At 41.4% G+C, this 17,800-nt stretch overlaps 1 protein-coding gene across 8 annotated transcripts in view; it reads right to left on the bottom strand.

The window, feature by feature from the left end:
• Positions 1 to 6,464: 6,464 nt before the first annotated feature.
• Positions 6,465 to 17,800, bottom strand: part of ZNF608 (zinc finger protein 608) — a 113,107-nt gene continuing 101,771 nt past the window's right edge. For 3 of the 8 annotated variants that reach the window (XM_077138782.1, XM_077138781.1, XM_077138783.1), the window contains exons 5-10: positions 15,086 to 17,543; positions 13,056 to 13,473; positions 12,297 to 12,469; positions 9,651 to 9,804; positions 8,136 to 8,217; positions 6,465 to 7,434 (exon numbers count right to left, since the gene is read on the bottom strand). In XM_077138782.1, the coding sequence (XP_076994897.1) occupies positions 7,428 to 7,434; positions 8,136 to 8,217; positions 9,651 to 9,804; positions 12,297 to 12,469; positions 13,056 to 13,473; positions 15,086 to 17,543 (3,292 nt within the window). In that variant the 3' untranslated portion in view covers positions 6,465 to 7,427. Of the gene's footprint in view, positions 7,435 to 8,131; positions 8,218 to 9,650; positions 9,805 to 12,296; positions 12,470 to 13,055; positions 13,474 to 15,085; positions 17,544 to 17,800 lie in introns of those variants that run through there. The other 5 variants (XM_077138785.1, XM_077138788.1, XM_077138787.1 and 2 more) reach the window with 4 other exon arrangements.

Raw genomic sequence — 17,800 nt, 5'->3', positions numbered from 1 at the left:
ATGATATTGTGAGCCATTGATTGTACACCAAGTATGGAATGTTCATATGCTAAGAATGTTGGTCTTTGTACGTGGTTTTGTCAATAAAAATATTTTTTTTTAAATTTGCTGATCTGTAGAGTTCAAATAAAAGTACCCACCAGACTGCCTTTATGTTAACAAGTTAGACTATATGTGTGAAATAACAACAACAAAGTTGATAGAGATTGAGAATCCCTGCCTTAGAGGATGATTTGGTTAAGAAAAACAAATAAACTAAAAAAGAATCCAGAGGCTCTGCTAATAGTCTGACTTCTGGCTTCACTTTTTTTTCTTCTCTAGCTCCTAAAGTAAATAACATTTATGACTCAGGCTTCAGCAGGAAGCAGGACATGGATGGCCAAGGGCCAGAGACAAAAGCAATAATAAATGGTTTTGCCCATCTTGTCTTTTTTGGAGTCAGGGATGGAATGAAATGACCAGTAATTATCATTTAAACTGTTTAAATTATCATTTAAACAGTTTAAATGATATCAGAGCTATTCATTCTGGTTACTCACAGACACTTGGCCTGAAACCACAGTAAATCAGGGTCACAACCAGTGAGAATATATAAGGCCTGCCTCTTTACCATGTAAATCTTAATGACCTGGGCTGAGCATCAATGGCAAGTTTCCATGAAAAAGCCATCTAAGATCCTAATCTAGGAATAAATGGTTCTATATGGAGCCTATTGCCTTGTTTTTAATGTTCTTTTTTCAATGGTACTGCACAGCTGTAAAGAACTCTTCACTCCTATTGCTCCATGAAGTTAATTTGCACTGTGTCAGCACTGCAGGCTTTTTGCATATGTTCAGGACAAGCTGATATGAGCAGGCTTGGAATGAATAATGCTTAGTAAAATCAATAAAGCCTATTATTAGTCACTAAGGGAACTGATTTTATGTCTATAAAAGTAAAACAATTAGAACCGTATTAATGGCAGATTCATCATAGTAACATAATGGAGCCAAGTATGCTTGCCTTTTGGGAATCTTTAATTTACCATTCGGTACTATGTACTCAGCCAGGGAAATGGCACAATGAATATAAACAAACTCTGACCTTCAGCAATTCATGCTGTCATCAGCAAAGACAACACTGTAATAGCAAGGGGAAGAAACAAAACTTCGTTAGTGATTAATGTAAGCCAGTCACGAATAATGTTCCATTAAAAACCTGGGGGCAGGGGGGAGAACTATTCAAATCACATTGTGCATTTGGTCATATATCTCTGTATTTATCAACATTCCTGTTTATTACAGTAGTCAATAAGGATGGTCTAATGCATCTCCTTATAACCCCATCTATTGAGCAGCCTAACTAGAAATGATTAAAAGCCTCACACCTAAAAAACATATGTTCAATCATTTTGTGACTGAAAGGTGATTGGCTTTAGTATGACTTAGAAGAAAATCTATTACTAAAAGCAGAGAAATCAGCAGGAATTCTCAGTATTTCCCAACCACAACAGGAACCTGATAATTCGGTGGTGAAGGGGTAAATGGCCTCGTTCTCCAGAGTTTCCCCAGCTAAGGGGTTGGTCCATTTGAGCAACAACAGGAGCAGTGAGGAGGCAGCCATTAGATGACAGTCACAGCTTCAACCATACGTGAAACGGAAGGAAACACGTTTATCTGGTATAAGAGATCTCTAGTGAAATTACGTCAAGTCTTCAAGGGTACGTCAAGATGTGATACAAGAACTCGATAAATTCGATAGAGTGACACAATGATGAAAAGAATGTGAAACACCCTTTATGTGCAAGAGTAAACACCACACAGTGCTTTTTTGTAAAAGATAACATGGGTGAAGTTTAGAAGTAAAGGAAATTGAAAATTAGGAGAAAATTATCCTCCTGTGGAAATCTGTTACACTTCTGAAATAGACCCACAAAATAAGCAGCAAATTCCAGAACCGAAGGTGGTCTTTCCAAGGTAAGTTGGAGGTAAAAATAAAAAAGAGAAAAACAAAAAAACCAACATGAATGAATCTCAAGGACACTATGCTAGTGGAGTAAATCAGATGCAGGACAGATTTTGTATGATCTCACTATTATGAACTAACTTTAAAATGCAAACTCAAAAACATAAAGTCTCAAATATAGGCTATCAGGACATAGAATGAGGCTGAAGAATGGGGAGCAGTTGCTTAATATATGCACAATGTTTAACTAGGTCGAACTGAAACGTTTGGTGATGGAGAGAGGTGACAGTGGCACGTTATTGTGAGACTATTTAACCATGCTGAATTGTGGGTGAACGTGGAGGAGAGGGGCAGTTTAGACTCGTGTATGTCACCAACAGGAAAGTTGGAGCTTGAAACATGGGAATGTATTTCTTTTAGTCTCCAATGACTTGAAGCAGCTAAGAGGAAAAACCTGCAACTGTGGAACTGTAACCCACATGAAACTGAAATCTGTTCTATAACCACTTGCAACAACGTACTTTGAAATTTATTGCTTTTTTGCTGTATGTTGTATTTCATAATAAAAAAATCTTAAAAAAAAACATGGGAATGTACAACACAGTGAATCTTGTGGTGTATAGTGACTGTGATTACCTGTACAAATATAGAAAAATTCTTTTTATGAACTTTTAAAACAAATGCATGACACAAAGAGTTAATGAGGAATGAAAGAGGATCCATACCTCATTTCCTATAGAAAAATTAACTTAAAATGGATCAAAACCCTAGACATTAGAGCTGAGATCATAAGACATTTAGAAGAAAATATAGGGAAATATCTTCTAAATCTTATAGTAGCAGGCAGTTTACTAGACCTTATATACCCAAAGCATGGGCATTGAAAAAAGAAAGAAATGGGATCCCCTCAAAAGTAAACACTTTTGTGCCTCAAAGAACTTTGTCAGGAAAGTAAAAAGACAGCCTGCACAATGGGAGAAAATATTGGGAAACCACGTATCAGATAAGTGTTTAGTATGCAGAATATATAAAGAGATTCTTCAGCTCAGCAACAAAAAAACAAACAACCCAACTAAAAAATGGGCAAAAGACATGAACAGACACTTTTCAAAAGAGGAAATACAAATGTCTAAAAGGCACATGAAAAGATGCTCAGCTTCACTGGCTATTAGGGAAATGCAAATCAAAACCACAATGAGATGAAATACCATCTGACACCCACTAGAATGGCCATAACGAAAACAAAAATGAAAACAGAAAATGACAAGTGCTGGAGAAGATGTGAAGAAAGAGGCACACAACCACTGTTGGTGGGAATATAAAATGGTACAACCACTCTGGAAGGCAGTTTGGTGGTACCTCAGGAAGCTAAATATAAAATTGCCACATAATCCAGCAATCCCACTACTAGGAATATATTCAGCGGAACTGATGGCAAGGACACAAACTGATATTTGCACACCGATGTTTATAGCAGCATTATTTATGATTGCCAAGAGATAGAAACAGCCCAAATGTCTAGCGATGGACAAGTGGCTAAATAAGCTGGGGTATATACATATGATGGAATATTGCACAGCTGTAAGACAGAATAAAGTCATGAAGCGTGTACCAACATAGATGAAACTTGAGGATAACAACATAGATGAAACTCGAGGATAGTATGCTGAGTGAAATTAGCCAGGAACAAAAGGACGCATACTGTATGGTCTCTTTAATGTGAACTAACATTAAGAGTGAACCTTGAAAGTTGAAGTTAAGAACACAGGTTATCAGGAGGTAGAAATAAGGTAGAAATTCGGCATTTGGTGCTGAAGGAATACAGACAATGCAACAGAACTGACTGTAAAAATTCAGAAATGGATAGCACAATACTACCTGATTGCAGCACGATAATTTAAGTACACTGAATTAAGCTGAATGTGAGGATGACAGAGGGAGAAAGGCTGGGGGGCACGTATGAAACCAGAAGGAAAGATAGAGGACCAAGACTGAGATGGTATAACTTAGGAATGCCTAGAGTGGACAATGATGGTGATCAAATGTGCAAACAGAACAACGTTTTTGCATGAGGGAAAACAAACGAATGTCAACATTGCAAGGTGTTGAGAATGGATGGTAAAAAAAGTACAACCAATGGAAGCTAGGGCCTGTAGTCAACAGTAACATTGTAATAAGCTTCCAAAAAAATTCATAAAAGTGTATGTGGGAGAATGTGTGCCTATTACAAACAAGGACTTCAGCCAACAGACCAGCTTAATATTCTTTCCCAACAGTAACAAAGGTGCCGCCCCAAAACTAGGGATCAATAATAGGGGAGGATTAAGAGGCATGTTTGGGGTTTTCTTTCGTATTTTTTTTCTTTTTCTGGAGTAATGAAAATGTTCTGAAATGGATCATGATTGATGAATGCACAACTATGTGATGATACTGTGAGCCAATGATCGTATACTTTGGATGGATTGTATGATGTGTGAATGTGTCTCAATAAAATTGCATTAAAAAAAAAGTAGTCAGAGGGCAGACATTTCCTTTTGATTGCGAAATTCTATTCATTGATGAAGCAAGGGCCTGTAAGTAGGAGAACTAGCCAAATGTAGCCAAATCCTTCTAGGAGAAAGGAGAAAGGAGAAACCAAGCGGTAGAAACGTCATTAGTAATTGTAAAAACCATAAACATTTACAGCTGGAATGCATCACTGAAATCAACTAGCATAAACTCACCAGGCACACGTCCAGTGCCGGGCCCTTTGCACTGGCTTCTCTATCCATCTGGAATACTCTTTCCCCCAGAGAAGACCCCTTCCTCATCTCTTTTATCAAGGCCTTACCTGACCATTCTATTTAGTTACAAATGCCCACATATATTCCCCATGTCCCATGTCCTCTTTTTCTCTGTAGCATTTATCAGTCACCTAACATACACTATTTTATTCATGTATTTTATTATATACGTTCACTCTATGCCCCTACTATAAAATGCAAACTCTATAAAATACAGGGATTTTTGTCTGCTTTGTTCATTGCTGTATACAGGCACCTATTACAGGACCTGGCATAAAATAGGTGATTTCTAAGTATGAGTCGGGTGAATGATTGAAACAGTTAATTTTGCAAGTCAAATAAATGGCTAGCTAAGTGATTATTTACACATTTTTTCTACTGTTCAAGTGTCACGAGATTTACATCTTTGGAATACCATAAATACCTGTACCTATCAATTTGTAGCAGTAACATGGTCCATGTTTGGACATAAACATAGTAAATAGTCTGTATATATGCACAGATCCACTGAAACAAACACACTATTTGGTAAAACCTGCATATAACATAAGAAACGTTTGGATCTGTGAAACACATCTTCCACACTGGACATTCATAATATTAAGAAACCTTAAGTGATTTGGGCACTGAATAAAGAAGTATTTGCAAGGTTCCCTTAGGGGACTGAGGAGAAAGGAAGAACTATTCAATTTCCCATTTGGAGAATTTCTGATATTCTCGCAAGCAGTTGGGCCAACCAAATCAATAGGCCAAGCCCTCGATCTTGGGGTTCACCCGTATGAAACTTATTCCTGCAAAGGATAGGCTAAGCCTACTTAATATCAGGCCTGAGTCATCCCCAGAAAACTTCTTTTGTTGGTCAGATGTGGTCTCTCTATCTCCAAGCCAACTCGGCAGGTGAACTCAATGCCTTCTCCTCTACACGGGTCATGACTCCCAGGATTGTAAACATCCTTGGCAATGTGGGACAGAAAACGCAGGATTCACCAGGACCTGGCATCAGGCGATTAAGAAAGGCTTCTTGACCAAAAGGGGGAAGAGAGAAATGAGACAAAATAAAGTTTCAGTGGCTGAGAAACTTCAAACAGAGAGGCTATCTCAGAGGTTATTCTTATGCATTATATAGATATCCCTTTTTAATTTATGATGTTTTGGAGCGGCTGGAGGGAAGTACCTGATACTATTGAGCTGTGTTCCTAGCCTTGATTCTTGAAGGTGACTACATAAAGATTTAACTTTCACAATGTGACCTTGTGACTGTGAAAACCTTGTGTCTGATGCTCCTTTTATCCAGGGTATGGACAGAGGAGTAAAAAAATATGGATTAAAAAAATAAATAAACAATGGGGGGACAAAACAAAGAAGACAAAAAAACAAAACAAAAAATGGCGGGGTGGTAAGGGGTAAAATAAATTAGGTAGATAGAAATAATAGTGGTCAGTGAGGGAGAGGTGTAAGGGATATGGGTTTTTTTCCTTTTTTCTTTTTCTTTCTTTTTCTGGAGTGATGCGAATGTTCTAAAAAATGATCATGGTGATGAATACACTACTATGTGATGATATTGTGAGCCACCGATTGTACACCATGTACGTATGGACTGTATGTGAGTGAAGATTTGTCAATAAAAATATTTAAAAAAACAAAACAAAACAAAAACCCTTCTTCAAAACTCAGGATCACTATCAGCCAGCTAGAAATAACGAGACAGACAAGAATTACAAAAAAAAAAACCCTTTTTTAATTCTGATTGCCAAATTATTTAAGGCAGGTATAAAAAAGGAAAGCATTCAATATACATTTTACATAAAATAAACTAGATTACAGCATAAAACAAGTAACCAGGCAATGGCATTAAAGTCTCTCTCTTCTAAAACTGGGTAATTGTAAACATTAAAAAAAAAAAAAAAAAAAAGACTGCAGGACTATTCAAGTAATAGAACAATCACAGATGTCTCTGGTACACAGGCTATTGGGTTATTTGCCATTCAAGATCATCAAAAAGTGACACCTCATTATTCACAGATGCTCATTATTTCCCCATTTTACTCTTTACATTATATACAACACAGTTTTTGTGGTACTGGCAACCCCATGCCTTCCAAAGGTATATTTTCCACAATACACAAGTACAATGAAACAGTGACTACAGGAACATTTTACACTGATGCGTCTTTAACAGGAGCCACCAAATAGACATCTAAATTGTACCAAAGTGTCATCATCACAGTTAGCCTTTGTGAGGGGCTTACGGGAAATATCTGAAGGGTATGCAAGGTTCAGGCACACTGATACATAACATTATTTATTTACAATTTAAAAGGAAAAGGAAAAGAAAGTAAACAGCCTTTTTGTGGCGAACACTTTTCAACATGACAAATACATTTTTTATTTCCTTTTACTGAGTGGTTTGCAACTTGGCAGCAGACCCTGTGTGTGCGAGCCTGGTTACTGATACAAAAAGTAAAGAATATATATATATATGTATATATACATATATGTATACGTATATATATATAAAACAGAAGTTTAATTACAGCAACATTTGTTACTCTGTGATAAAATCTGTAATTTACAAAAATGAAATGACTGGTTTTTGCCTGCCATTAAGGCATTTCAAATTAACACCATGGAACTGATGTCTGTATAAAGCGCTTCCCCATGTGACCCAGTCACATGACAAGGTACATTTTTCCAATCTTGTTATTCTCTGCAAAAGAAAAGAAAAGCTTAGCATAGGTTTCTAGCAACATTAACAACAGAAGCAGGAAGCTGTTAGGGCTGACAGGTTTTTAATTCTATTCATTCAGTTCTGTAGAAGGGAAGTAAACAGGTAATAATATACATGCTGAAAAATAATTTCCGTTTTTAAAACAATTTATAGGCTAATAAAAATATCAGAGAAAAAACTATTTTTAGCATTATCAAAATAAACTTCTCCATTTGCAACTTCATTTTTAACTGCCTTTTCTTTTTTTTTTTTTTTTCTTTACATGGGCAGGCACCAGGAAATCAAACCCAGGTCTCTGGCATGGCAGGCGAGAACTCTGTCACTGAGCCACTATCGCACCGTCCTATTTTTAAATGCATTTTTAAGAAAGGGAGTAGTGGTGCATTATTATAACAAAGTTGTAAGGATAATCTAAGAAAATGTGAACTGTTTTGAAAACTAATCAGTTGATTACTAACTCACATTACAGTACTGGAGTGAGGTTTATGGGCTATAAGCTGCATGTGAAGGATACAGTAATAATAAGTACCTTCCTTACAATGATAATAAAAACAAACAAAAAAACTAGGAACAAAATTTTTCATCTGAAAAGACTATAGTTTACTTCTCCCACCCGCCCCTTTCTCCATTAAGATGTGCCTCTGTCTAGAAAACTAATTTAAAACATAGAAGATGTTTACCTTCTTTGCGCAGGAAACATTCCTGATGCAGATGCCTGGGCAGCCACCTGCTGAGAGGCAACGAGGGCAGCAGAGGTCAAGCCTAATGGGGGGAAATGCAGGGTTTTTGTGACATTGAGAAAGAAAGAATATGTACAGACCCAGTGGTGAAGGGCTGCGGACCCAAAAGCAGCAATATATCCTTGTTCTAAACACACAAGAGAGATGTGTCATGCAGCAAGGATGGCGTACAAACTGCTTGACGTGCACAACACCTATCTATCCCTTTATCGAATATGCTGCAGTTTTCTCAATAGCTATTCAAAGAGAATATATGAATTCCATCTCTCGGGCTCTGCATGGTGCTAAACGGTTTGCATGCATTCCTGAACAGGGAGCTCAGGAGACATAATAGGTACCAGGTAACAACAGGAATCAAAAGTCACAGTGAATTATAGAAGTGACTTGCTATTTGCTTAGGAGACAATACTTTTCTAATAACTTGTTTCACTTTAACATTTTCCCCAGTGATTGAACTTAATGCATCCCATAAGGTACATGGAATCAGCCAATCAAATTTAGAAACAGTCTCAAATTTAGAAATAGTCTCAAGTTTAACCCTGGAAGAGAAAGGGAGCAGTCAGAAAATGTAATCGCTCCAAAAGGAATGAAGTTGCCTACTAGGAAATTTCTTATAATTCAACAGAAAACAGGCCTGGGAGAAAAAGAGAGGAAACAAATGCAGAGATTACTCTGTTCTTATAGGTTTTTTATTTGTATATATTTTTTCTTTCCAGAGGCAACTTAATATGTTCTGTCTTACACATATTTATATACAGAGGCCATGTGTTAGAAATAACCCACTATTTCCCTTAGAAGTCCTTCAGAGATGCTCTCTTTGGATCAGCAGTAGACAGGGGATGAGGCAACTTGGCAAGATCCTAACATGGTGGTCACAGCCCTACTGGTCTCCAAGGTGCTATGAGGAGACAGAGCTGGACACAGCGCTAGTGCTCAGCTAACACACTAAGAACTGAAGGGTCCCTTGTGTCAAGTCGATGGCTTTAAAAAAAAAATGCCTCTCTTTCTCAACCTCCCTCCTTAGTGGAGGAGTCACCGCACTGAAGAGCTGTGAAGAATCCTTGAATCAGGTTATGAAAAAGTATTAGACCTAAATCATGTCAACCCCAATATTTCCATGGAAAAACAGCAACTTAAATGGCTTGCAGAAATCAGGATGATGTCACCACGGCCCCACCATCCATCCCCCTCCCTCCCTTGAGGGTTCCTCAGGAGCACACAGTGGATCTTCCGATTGCTCTACTCAGGACCACAGAGACTGGCCCCCATGTCCACCCACGCAGTATACGAGGTGGCAGTACTCTGCTGATAGCATCACCTGTGACAGCTATGAAGTGGGAGCCATTCCACATCTCAGAAGCTTGGCTGTGTTTTGAGACACGAAAGGCAGATTTAGCAAGGCAGAATTCTGCAGAGCAGAATGAAGGCAGGCAGAATAACAATAGAGCTGCTGACCTTGGAAAGGGTCGTATTGACCGGGAATCAGCGGGTACCCCATGCCCACATGGGTGTGGTGGTGCGTGTGTAGGTGCCGCTGGCCGAAGGGCGAGTGGCGGTCCCTCTCCCTCTCTGCTTCCCGCTCCCGCTCAGCTGCAGCCTTCTCCACAGGCTGCAAGAGAAAACATTATCCCCCTCAACCACCTGAAAAACAGCCGGGAAGAGCGCCAAGCCACCTATGTCAATGTCGCGGTAATGATTAGAAAGTGGATCCGTGAATAGTTAAGATCCTTTATTCACGGAAGATAATTTCAAAAGGCATGCATTAATTTCTGTAGGAATTAAGCCAACACTAAAGAACCGCCCCAACCAAAGCGAACCAGGTGACACCGACGCTTTCCCCAAACATCTGAACACAAGGGGACTTCTCTGCATGATCACTCCTTCCTACAGGCTCCACCAGACTTCTTCCCAGAAACGGCCTTTACGTAAGGGTGAAGTCATTTTTGTGATTCCTTTGGTGTCAAGTTTTCTAAACACATCTTCACTTTATTTATATTCTTTGGGGAGAACTTTCTTGTGGCTTTAAATACATCAGCATCATCCATTTTTCTCCCCCTTGAGGATGCACATTTCCATATTATATAAAGTATAGGAAACCATCGCCATTCGCAAGAAGTGCCTCAGGAGGTATTAAGGAATCTTTTAACCGCTTGAACACTCACAGAGAAGCTTCGGGTCTCCCAAATGACAGGTTAGTTAAGGATCGGGTGTTTCCTATATATTTCTACCCACTAGAACTTAACCACCTTTTCATTCAAGCTCTCTGTTTCACTTGCGGGGAGAAAAAAAAACAACTTTGCCCAGGAGTACTCACTAAAACTGACTCATGAATCACCTTTTCCAGTTTCTCTATAGAGTCTCCAATGGACTCGCATCACAGGTCCTGCATTTTAACTTATGACAAACTTCTCTTTTCTAGTCCAGAACCATCACATCTCTTCTTTAGTCTCTCTTTACAACAGTCTTGTAGAACTAGCAGCTGCCCTGGGGGTGGAGGGGGGTGGGGTGGGAAGCAGAGCTATCTCCCCATCTTTTACAAAGACACAATGTTTGCATTACATCAGCGGAGTTATAGGGACATGACCATGAGTCAAGGCCAAAAACAGCAGATGCAGCCATTACTCTTTAGCTAAGTGACTCATTCTCGCATATGAGAGAAGCTCGTATGTGCAAGGCTCAAACTGGTACCTGAATAAAGCTACCAGACATTACATTCATGTACCTCTGGCGTTGCTCAAGGAGCCCCAATCCATGACCATTAAACATGGGACAAGGGTGAACACAAAGAGCTGAAAACTCAAATCCCTATAGAAGTCAGGCCAACAAAATAGATGAGGAAATGCAGGGAGGGTAGGTTTTCTTTCTATAAATGCTTACACTGTTGGGCAGCATGACACACTGCCTACACAAAGGGCTATGTGCGCCCATCAATTCCTGCTATGTGATTCTGAACCAGATTTTCGACTGTCCTAAGAAAAAGAGGGCACTGAATTTGCATGTAAAATCTCTGATTTTTAAAAGCTGTCTCAAAAGACATTTTTTTAAAAGCTCAACTTATTTCAAAGTCAACACTTTGTGGCCTCTGAACTACTTAGTCACAGGATGCTGCTCTGTTATCTTTTAATTTCTCAGTGTTTTATCAAAAATATTTTGCACCATCGCCACTGTGGAATAGTTGGGCCATTTCTCAAAAAATGTTAAACTCAGAATTACCATAGGACCTGACAATCCTACTTGTAGGTATACACCCAGCGGAACTGAGGGCAGGGACTCACACAGATACTTGTACACATTAATGTTCAAAGCAGCGTTATTCGCCACAGGCAAAAAGGAAACCGCCCATGTCCATCAGTAGATGAAAGGCTAAACAAAACATGGATGTACACATGATGGATTATCATTCAGCTATAGAAAGGAATGGAGTACTTATATATGCTACAACCATGGATGACTCATGAAAACATCATGCTGAGTAAAATAAGCTAGATGCGTAAGTTCAAATAGTACATAATTCCACTTACATGCAATATCTAGAATTAGCAAATTCATAGAGAAAGAAAGCAGATTATAGCTTGCTAGGTGCCAGGGCAAGGGTGGGATGGAAAGCTATTGCTTAATGGGTACAGGGTTTCTTTATGGTGAGATGAAATATCATTTCAGTTACAAATGGGGGTGAAAATGGCAAAACATTGTGAATTTAACAAGTAACACTATATTGTCCATTTAAAAATTATTAAAATGGCAAGTTTTATGTTATATGTATGTAAAGTAAACGAATGGAGTAAATTACAAATACATATTGCCACACTTCAGTTTCTCTGAATTTAAATTTCCACCTAATAAGCACCATCCTGGGCATGCAAGCTATATAGATCTTGTGATAGAAAAGCTTGCTACCACACATGCTTTTAGCAATTTTTTTCTCCTCATGTGTGAAAGCATCTTACTTTTGAATACTCCATTCTTTACATATTAAGATAAAACAGTATTCTGAAATCACAGCTGGGTTCTAAAACTACTTTTATTTCAAGAATGTCCTCTAGCTTATCCCCTTTTCTCCCCCAGAGCATAACTCTTTAAAACCAACAAAAGGAGGCTTACAGCAGGAGACTTGCTGCGGTACTGGTTGGCATGCTGTTGGAGCAGATCCAGTGCTTTAGATTCAGTGGCTGCTTTTGTGTTGATGCTAGGGCTGGTAGTGACTTTCTCTGCCTCTTCTCTCCCCGACATCTTCCCATAAACAGGATAATGAAATCCTGGAGAGAGATAGGCCCCTGCAGACAAACAACAAATGCCTCATCAAGTTATGGGTTATGTTTAAATAAAAAAAAAGTCATTTGGGTTCCATGAATTTGGAGTAAGTCGCATACTTGAAAACAGGGATTACATTAAGAATGGGCTACATCACTGTTAAGCTGTATCTAGGTTCTCCGATTTTCTTCTCCCAGTTAATTCATCCTGATGAACGGAGGTTATAAACAGAATTGAGCTTACAGCCATTTCATACATTTATGTGTTCGCTTAAGTGAAAGGAATAGTAAATATAATGATTCTGACAGTAAGTGCTTAGAATATTTTCATAGGTAATAAAGTATCTGTTAGTCTAACAGCTACAGCAGACCATCAGAGACCACGGAAACAGGTCCGAGCAGAGGACTCTCGGGACTTCATGTGGAAACAAAACAGAACAAAACAAAAAAAACATCTTTTATCAGTTTCACCTTTGGGATTTTTAGCAGCATAATAACAAGCAAGACAAACGTGATACTCTTGAAGCATCTAGTTTATCCTGAGTTTTTAACAGCTAATATTTAAAGAATGCCTCTCCCCTCCAACACAGTTAGAACCCACAACACGTACCAGGGTAGCTGTGCATGAGGACGGGAGAAACGGCCCGGTATGCAGGGTGGCTGGGGTCATACATCTGTGGGTAAGGATAAGCATGCAGGTATTGGATGTATGACTGATGCTGGCTCATGGGCGAGGACACCGCCACTCTTGCTCCCCGAGAGTCCTTCCAGTTTACAGGAGTCTTTCGATCATCATTTTTCAGCTTGCTGTCTTCCACTGATTGAGAATCAGAACGCCTGGCCTCCTTGGGCTCTTCTTTGATACTTGTTAACGATACAGGGAGGCTAGGCATACCACTCTCTTTATTAGGAGTTTTCCTCGGACTATCCTCTTTCAATTTTTTCTCTCTGTCAAGTTCTTCTGACTTTTGCGGGTCCAGGTATTTGGGTTGGTACACATAGTGATGCCATGTCCTTGAATCTGGATCCTGATAGAAAAACATACTTGTTGTAAAGTTTCAATTTTTAAGAAAAACCCCTCCATCAACACGACTATTACTATTATCTCCGACACCAAGCTAACACTCATTTGTGCGCCAGGCACCGTGCTGATGGCTTTACTTCCCTTTCTCACAAAGGAACAATGTCAGAAGTGGGCCTGGTTATTGATCCTTTTCACAGAAGAAGAAAGCACAAAACCTTTAACGGTCAAGCAATATCAGGGAGGACCACACTGCCGGGCAGCTGTGGAGCTGGACGTCACACTAAGAATTCAGAGCTGGCCCTTAATGCCATCTCAGCATTAAATAGCACCCTCAGTCCATCAGTCCAAGCCGCATTTTCCTTTTATATCACACTTAGGTACATGGATATTTTTAAAACTCAAACCCAAGCTATTGATGGTAAATTTAAGTAATTATTATAGCTATTAACATCATCGAGGGAAAAACTCTTGGTTTCTCAATACAATTTCTTCATCTAGTGCAGCTGAGGTTGAATATATTGGCTCACTTCTCATTATGTGCTAACACCTTAATCAAAACAAGATTTCAAATTAATAGCACACATTATGGCTTTTCTATTAGAAAACAGAGCCATCGTTAAGCCATAAAAATTATGTAGTTTTACTACATCCCTCTGAAGAAGAAACAGCCTGATTCAGGCCAGGTGAAGTGAGGGATTCTCAGGATCCTAAATGGCCTCTGAGATGTCCAGACCCTGTGACAGTGGGGTCTCAGAGCTTAAGTAAACCCTCAGAGCTGGGTCTCGGTCCACAAGGCAGAAATCTACGTGAGGACAGATTTCATTGCTGTGATTCACTGGGGATTTCTAAGCATGGGGCACTTGGGAATACCAAAATTAACGCTCACGGGGCTACCATGAGTCCGAATGTCTGAACCGTGACAGAAAGCACTAGTAACAAGTGTGGTTACACGGTGACCGACTTAAAGGTGTACACATATCCCACTTCAGGCTGGCTGGCCGTCACTGAAACCACTTCCTTAGACGCTTGATGCCGAGTGCCTGGGGCAGTCTGCATATAGCATAAAACAGAACTCGAGGCGTCTCAGACCCTAAAGGAAAGACATCTGGGCCCCAGGTTTAATTAAAAAGAGGAAATGTGAAATGTGAACTTGGGGACCCAGTCTTCATATTCCTAGAAGATGCTAACAGAAATTTGGAAATATAAAAAAGAACACATTTTTAGAGACCAGACTTGGAGTACCAGAGTAGGAAGGGAATAGCAGTGGCCACTGCAAATGAGGGGACCACCCTCATCTCAGACCAAATGGTAGATTAAGGGAACTGGTCAGCATCAGAATTACTCAGTGGTATGGCCGCAAGTCTGCAAACCACATGTCCTTTTTTTTTTTAACCATACAACATGACGAGAACAGTGAGGAACATAAACTTTAGAACCATACAATGACTTCTGAGAATCTCTTCAAATGTTTTTCAAAAGAAAAGAAAAACATGTAACGTTGGTTTATTTCCTTTTTAAGAAGTCTAACCAGATCAAGCCCAGACAGGTACAAATACTCAGACTGCTCTCTTTCTCTGTCTCTCTCTCTCTGTAGGGGCCACGCTCCACAATCTTACTTGTTTAAATCTCGAGGTTGGGTCTACACCTGTCTGCTTCATAGAGTCCATGACAGATTTCATTTCAACAGCCTCCTTAATAAGCTGGTGGTTTTCCATCTGCTTAGCTTTGAAGCTGTCGGCCTGAAGCTGCTGCTGGTGATTGGAGAGAAGCTGCGATTTACCTGTCTCCTCAGTTTTATTAGGCACTGACTGCCCTAGCTTAGAATGGTTTTTGTTAGGCTCTGGAGTAGAAGGAGCTTTTGAGATTGTGGCTGATGGCACATTTTTCTGTTTACTGTCATCCTTGCCCAGCTCCTTCAAGGGGAGCTCGTTTTTCCTTTCACAGTCTGCTGCTCTCCCAGTTTGGGCCATTTTCTGCTCTGCCAGCCTCTGGTCCTCATAGTACTTTTCATACTGTTGTCTGTAGGCAGGGCTGGTGGCCATCAGAGACTTCTGGTCCATGTAGAGTCCGTAGGCATACTGACCGTAATAAAGTGACTGAGCCAGGGCAGGGTGTCTCTGCGTGATCACTGACTGGTGCTGAGGCGGTAAGGATGCAGAACTGTGGTCTACTTTCTTCGAGTCTAACTGCTCGACCTTGTCTTTCTTTTCTGCATCATCCTCAGACTCCTTCTTGATCTTCATTCCCTGGGTGTTCCCGCCGGTCCCAGCTGCGGGGGCGCCGACCTGTCCAGGGTGCATGTAACTCGGAGAATAATAAGGATCGTAGCCATGGTAATAGGGAGAATGGGACTCTTTCATTTGAGATGCCTGTGCCGTCGTTGAAGAATGCCCTTTTACAATACCGTCCTTACTAGAAATAAGATCCGATGGAGAACTGGCCTTTGAGCGCATGCCCTCTGACCTGCTGTCGGAGCCGCCGTCATCAGCAGCGTCCGATATATCCGAATAGGCAGGGCTGTTGGTCTTCGCCGCTGAACTCTCTGCCCCATTTTGTGTCAACACGTGCAGCGGCGCCATGGGCGCCTGCCCGTTCACCAAAGTGCTGCATTCCATTCTCGAGGCACTCCCAATGGAAGGGCTCGGAGCGTTGTCTGTGAACGTGTAAACCTTATCGGCTTCGGCTTTGATACTGGCCATTCGGCTCTCCTGAGACTCCGACAGTCCATTAGCCAGCCCTTCATTCTTGTGGAGATGGTCTTTTAAAAAATGCCCAGATAAATCTTTCCCGGCCCCCTTGGAGTCCTCTAGCTTCCCCAGCTTAGCATCCAGTTTTGGGCTCCCAGTCTCTTTCCCTTCTTTGTCCTTTAGCTTTCGCTTCTCCTTTTTCTTTTTGTCTTTGAGTGACACGAGAGCTGGGTTCACGGCAATGGGCTCTCCCATGATCGTGGGCTTTGGTTGAATGGGTTTTAATGGGGGGCTCTTTGGTGTAGCCTGGACGACCGTGGTGGTGAGGGAGGGCAGCCCAGGTATTGCGCCCGCGGTGCTGGCTGTGAAGGCTGCAGTGGGAATAGCGATCAGCTGCGGCGGGGTGGGTGCCGGAGCAGGTGCAATGGGCCGGGCAGTTTTAAGTTTGGAGAGGTTCTTGTCCATTTTGCAATTGTTGCCCTTTTTGCCCTTTTCCTTGTCTCCCAACGTTTTCTTGTCAATCAGTCCTTCGGCTTCCAGCTTGGGCATCTCGGCGGCCAGGTTGCCATCCGCTACTGTGCAGCTGTCTAATGTGGCGGTCATGTTGGAGATGACTGGAAGGTTGCTCAGGTCGCCGCTGAGGCCCTTCTTTTTGCCAGAGCTCTTCCCAGCTTTAGGCCCCAGGACAGAAGCCGGGCCATTGCTCATCAGCTCTCTCTTTCCTTTGGGGGTCCCAGGGGGGTTTCCGGAACCCGGAGATGCTGGTGCCTTCACCTGCTCATAAGTGGACACGCTTGTGCTCGGTTCACTGCATTCGAGTGCCACATTACTTAATGCTTCCTCGCAGTCTGAGATCTTGTCCTCACTATCAGGCTCAAACTCCAGCTTGTTTTCAGGGTCTAAGTGTGCGTGAGCCTGGTGGTACCTCAGGCCGTTGATGTGCTTGTACTTTTTGTTGCAGTTGGGGTGGGGACAGTCGATTAATACTGGAGAAGAGCAGCCTTGGTCCAAAAAAGTGGTCTCTGGTTTCCCTTGGGGGGTGGTGGGAGTGCTTCTAGAGTTTGTGCGGACACGCTTCCCAGGCTTACTGTCCTCTGAGCTGGAGTTGAGGTCCAGCTCCATCGGAGGCTTGTTTTTCCTTTTATTGGTGGAGGAGGGGCTGGCCTTGATGTCCTCGGCAGCACAGTTTGGGGGCGTCCTTCGTCCACTGGCATTGAGGCTGCCCCGCCTCCCCTTCCCGTTGCCCCCACCCCTGTTCTTGCTCTGCAGCCCGCGGGACTCGGTGAAGCTGGCCTCTGAGCCCGGGGCAGCCGCAGCAGACCTCGCTCTCTTCCCTCTGCCACGGCCTCCTCTCATCTCCAGGTCACTTGTTGGTGACTCACAAAACCTAGGGAAGCAAGTAACAGAAATCAAAATGGGTGTCCTCCAAAGGGCCAGGTAGAATCACGAGGTGCACAATGCGGCAAAGAGCAGTTAGCTCCCCAATAATGTCCTTTGGCGGACTGGACCCGGCCAAAGGTGGGGAACTCTATTTATAATTTAGACTTCCACTGGTCATTTCGACACTGGCAAAAGAACAGGCCAGCAACAGCTTATATTCTTTCACGGAAGACTAAAGGAAAACTGCTCCAGTAACTCGTTTCA

This window comes from Tamandua tetradactyla, chromosome 21 (assembly GCF_023851605.1).
Source record: "Tamandua tetradactyla isolate mTamTet1 chromosome 21, mTamTet1.pri, whole genome shotgun sequence".
Lineage (NCBI taxonomy): Eukaryota > Metazoa > Chordata > Mammalia > Pilosa > Myrmecophagidae > Tamandua > Tamandua tetradactyla.
The sequence above is the reverse complement of the archived record's forward strand: the minus strand, read 5'-3'. Positions and strand labels throughout refer to the sequence as shown.